The sequence below is a fragment of the Aegilops tauschii genome, chromosome 3 (assembly GCF_002575655.3).
Source record: "Aegilops tauschii subsp. strangulata cultivar AL8/78 chromosome 3, Aet v6.0, whole genome shotgun sequence".
In the NCBI taxonomy this organism is placed as follows: Eukaryota; Viridiplantae; Streptophyta; class Magnoliopsida; order Poales; family Poaceae; genus Aegilops; species Aegilops tauschii.
In genome coordinates, this window is record NC_053037.3 from 606,661,499 (window position 1) to 606,666,390 (window position 4,892).

Sequence of the window (4,892 nt, forward strand, 5' to 3'; positions counted from 1 at the left end):
CCAGGATTATGCGAACATGACTCAAATGCTCTAGAAGTAAGTTAAATCGATCATTATCCACCATATCAGCAACTTTGTTCATTTCCTGATATCAAGTAATTGTTTTCTTTGTCTGGCAGGGTTTGGAGAAAATTCACCTCAAAAGCCCCGGGACTGCCGAACAAGCTGCAATTTAGACACCCGAAAGTAAGTACTATAGTAGCATGTTCCGCGCATCTCCTAGTGATTCAAGCGCTAGTTTGATCAATACCATTTAGCATGCTTGCTTATCAGTTTGATTGACCTCTATTTCTTGTAAAGTGGTTGTGGCAGCAACCCGGGAATAATTACTGTGGATACTACGTTTGCGAGTCCATCCGCTACCATACCTGTGAGCGGGGCTACACTGAAGAACAATATGAAGTGCGTAAGCAATAATATTCATAATTTTATTTTATTACCATCATTTGTGTTGAGTTTCATTTATTCATATATATATATGTATTGACCCCCTTCTTCAAATTAGATTTTTCGGAAGCGGGATGAACTCCTAGCAGAAGATCGTATGCGAGGAATTCAAAAGGAATTGGCGGCATACTTCCTTGACCACGTGATCGCTGAAAACGTAGAATACTATGTGGACCCTGTGTTCCTACAATATAATTAGGAGATTGTATATATTGTAAGAGATAATTATTGTATATATGTAGCCGGTAGTGTCGGATAGATATACGAGAATTTGTTGTTCGACCAATATCTCGGAGAAGGAGAGGTGGTCGATATCACTTCTCTCTGTATGCATATGTTCATGACGATCTTCTGTTTCCTTCATTTGATTACTAGCTAGCGTGTCTACTCCTCTCCATACGTATATAGTACGTAGCGTCGACCAAGCACGGAGATAAGAGAGGACACTTCTCTCTATTAATTAGCTAGCTAACACAATATATGAAACACCTAAATTAACCCCCCAAAACCCCTAAACCACCCCCTTTCAAAAAAACAAAAACCTCAGCTCCTGCCAGGTGCTGACGCGTGGATGCCTATTGGTCCCGGTTGGTGGCACCAACCGGGACCAAAGGCCCTCCTGCCTGGGCTCCCCGCACCGGCCACGTGGACGGCCTTTAGTCCCGGTTCGTGTAAGAACCAGGACTAAAGGGCTAGGGCATTAGTAACGACCCTTTAGTCCCGGTTCCAGAACCGGGACTAAAGGCCCTTATGAACCGGGGTAAAAGCCCCTTTTCCTACTAGTGCAAGCCGACCTCTATCCACCTCGCATGGCGGCCATGCCAGCCGGCCGCAAGGGCGCCAGCTCGTGTTTCTGCTCCGTCAAGAGGCTCTACCACAACGCATTAGAGCTGGCGGTCATGGCGGAGATGGCGCACGTTTGAATTTCGTAGATAGCCATCTCGTCTCTCCAGCATTGAACATCACAAACACAGGAGCGCGGCGCGGGCGGCGCTCTCGGCCAGCCCACCGGTTCAATGGCGTCACCGGTGAGAGGTCGCGTCCACTGTGGACCGGCATGAATGCGGTGATGGCGCTCTGGTCGGCATGAATGCGCTGCAACTGCTTCGTGTTGGAGAGGGTTTTGGGAGGGTACATGATGTCCATCGCGTGCGTGGCAGCGGTTAGGACATCTGCAAAGCTCCATAGTTTGCCTTTGGTTTGCGAGAAAAAGGATATCCGGACCGGTTCACGGACTGATGGCTTACAGCGTTGGATGAAAAAATGGGTCCGAATAGCACGGTCTAGACGGATGCTGGCGGTTGTCAGCGTTGGAGATGCCCTTAGTAGTTGCACTTTGTGCTGAGTTCCACCCAGCTTGCATTGGTGTACTGGATGAGTAACTGCTGTAATATTTGGTTCATCCAGTGGCATCCAGTAACTGCTGTAATATTTGGTTCATCCAGTTGATAGTATAATGTGATGGATCCAAACAATTTCATCTGTTTTAGCAGCCAATCCAATGTGTCGGGCTTTTAAGTTAGAACCAGCGAAATTGACACTTCCCCAACGGTAACGCCCTCTTTCAATTCCGTCATCTTTTGTGTTGTCCATTGTATCAGCAGGGCGGCATTCGACACGGCTTTTGCTTTGCTTCACTTCTAGGTTGCATCATCTTTTGTGTATTTGGCTATCTTATCTCCTGGGTTGCAGCATCGCAGGATTTAGGTTTGCAACATGGCTGAAATCTAGGGTCAAGAGCACTGCACGTTTGGGCCAGGGAAGCCTAAGGCGACTTTCGCTGCCCCAAATCAATGTATAGATAGATCGTACATAAAGATGGTTCAATAAAAGTTCAAATACTAACCAAGCAAAACATAGCCTACTTGACTGAAGTTTCGACACGCATGGCATACATGTTTGCTTCAGAAATGTAGCTTCGTCGTTCACATCGGCGATTTGAAGCAAAACATTGCCAAGAGTACAAACAGTGCATGTCAATCGATGACCGAGACATGCCAAAAGAACACTAGTGCCTCCTCCAAAAGCTGACAGCTAGCAACTCAAAAGAACTAGTTACTTGTAAAACCCAACCCTACACGGGAGTGGTATGTACACAGGCGCGTCATCACTTCACATGGTGCTGCTTACTGTGGCTTGAGGGTCACACACACCGTGGCTGTGGGGTTTGTACCGGTGTCTCCAAGCAACACCTTTGGCACAAGGAACAGGAAGCAATCTTTAGGAAACCCATCATGCAGATTAGTGCTACTCGTTAAGAACTCCGTAGTCTGGGAGTAGCTTGGTTCACCGCACGACAATGCCAGCCTGCACTTGAACCTGGATCCAACAATGTGAGGCTCAACGCAGCAAACTGAGATGACACCGCCGAGGGACTCCATTGTCATGTTGACCAGGAAGAGGCGCCCGTCATTACCCATCAAGACAGTTGGTCCCAGGACTCCCAGCAACGTCTTGATCCTGTATGCTTTGCCGTACCTAAGATCCTTTTCCCCATACCACCAATCGTGCTCGCCTAAAAAATGCTCCAGGAGCACTTTGGTCGGTCCACTGAAGCTGCAGCCAGTTTCGGGGCAGAAACATGGCGCATGTTGACAACCTTTCTCATGCTCTTCTTTCTGGTAGTAGGTTATCCTTGCTGTGCATCCGTGACTACTGTTGGAGCAAGCAAGTTTGATAGATTCAACGACTTTTTCGACCATGTGGCAGCGATTGTAGGCTGTGGGAAGGGAGCAGAGGTAACACTTGTCTCGGAGCTTGTCACGGCAAGACGAACATATGGCATGCCCCACGGTGCACTGAGGATCAAAAACAACAAATCATTACATATGGGTCCGTCAGTAAATGTGCTAATAACTTTAGCTCAATAAAATACAGCTAGAATGAATAAATAAACATCATATGAATTGGGAAGTAGTACATGTAGAATAACCATGATACAACTAAAATGGAATAGAAATAGAAGTATGTCGTTGCTTGAATCAGTACAATACACTTTTCCCTAATTTGTGGTACACAATCGTTATGACTGCCTAATTTGCATAAGGTACACAGACATTCCCTAATATTGTACTATCACTTTCCTCAAACATAATAGGATAGGCAGCGTACATTGGTTAGAACATCTTTAAACGTTTTTCAGACTGTACACATATTCAACGTTGAATCAAATCTACCTCATTAGATGGCAAATAGGCTTTTTTAGTACTGTTACAATTGCTCATCCTCATTGAATCTTCTAATGGGAGGCATTGGGCCTAATGTGTGTGTGCATCTGATTTCGTTCTAATTCTCCATACGTTTCCAAGAAACGGGAAATCAGCATCGTCCTCGTCCACGAGGAGCTGGTAGGGTTTGAGTAGTAGTATATGAGCAGAGATGAAACACAGGGGATATTACCTGGAAGATGGGAGGGCGCAGGGGGAGGAAGCAGACGGGGCAGTCGAGGATGTCGAGGATGTCGAGGTCCATGGTGACGTCGGTGTCGACCTTCCTCCTCTTGCCGACGCCGCCCTCCTCCGCCTCCTTCCCATTCGTTTCCTGCTGCTGCTGCGCTCCCATCCCTTCTTCCCGGCGGACGGCGCGACCAGAATCAATCAAGCTGCCTCTCCTGTCTCTCCCTCCCGCCTCCTCTCTTTATCTCTGCCGCGTCTCTCCCACTCCCAGCAGCTACTAGTAGGAGTACTAGTATCTAGAGTAAAAAAAATGCTTTCCTTTAAAATAAAACTTCGTCAAGTCAAGTCAAGCCTGCCTGGCATGGTTCCTCTTCCCAAGACAAAGGAGACCGCCATGCATTAACATCATTGCTCCTTGTGCACAGAGAAAATATTTGGTCAGCAGGAGCTCTTTGGGAACGACTTCAACGCGTGGATCCAAACCGGCATGTCTGTTTGGTGTTTGGATTGGCATTTTCGTCCTTTTCGTGTTTGGGTTGACAACACACACGAACGCATTTTCGTTCGACCAACGTCCCATTTTTTGCTCTTTTGCGTGCACATAAAAAATTTGCCGTAAGCTTACATAATTTAATCAAATTTAAATGTCGCATTGTTTCACAACCAAACAATATCTCATAGTTTACAAGCCAAAAGAAATTAAATTGTCACAAATACATTTAAAATAAAAAAAGTCGATACATTTGTTAGTTGCCAACATGAGCTTACATATGTTTAATCAAATCATCTTGCGGTTGAATGTGAGTTTTCCAATAACACATTTAATGATAAAATTCAGTGAACTGTGCAAACGTTACTGCTCTTCTATGTTCGGTCACAATATTGTCATCCTGAAATTGAAACCCTTAGTCATATATTTCATCCGGATGCTCTTCTTCTACGATCATGTTGTACATGATCGCACAAGCAGTCATCACCTCCCACAACTTCTTGGCGCTCCAAGTTCTAGGAGGATACAGAACGATGCCCCATAGAGATTGAAGAAACACC

General features: G+C 45.8%; 1 protein-coding gene across 1 annotated transcript; it reads right to left on the minus strand.

The window, feature by feature from the left end:
- Nucleotides 1-2,573: 2,573 nt before the first annotated feature.
- Nucleotides 2,574-4,008, minus strand: LOC109739659 (putative E3 ubiquitin-protein ligase SINA-like 6). The gene is made up of 2 exons (XM_020298734.3): nucleotides 3,847-4,008; nucleotides 2,574-3,245 (listed from the first exon to the last, which is right to left on the minus strand). The coding sequence occupies exons 1-2, from the start codon at nucleotides 4,006-4,008 to the stop codon at nucleotides 2,574-2,576; spliced, it is 834 nt and encodes a 277-aa protein (XP_020154323.1).
- Between the last annotated feature and the right edge of the window lie 884 nt (nucleotides 4,009-4,892).

Coding starts and splice junctions, on each gene's coding strand:
- LOC109739659 (XM_020298734.3), bottom strand. CDS start 4,008: ATGGGAGCGCAGCAGCAGCAGGAAACGAATGGGAAGGAGGCGGAGGAG. Junction 3,246..3,846: donor TGCGCCCTCCCATCTTCCAG/GTAATATCCCCT, acceptor TTTGATCCTCAG/TGCACCGTGGGGCATGCCAT.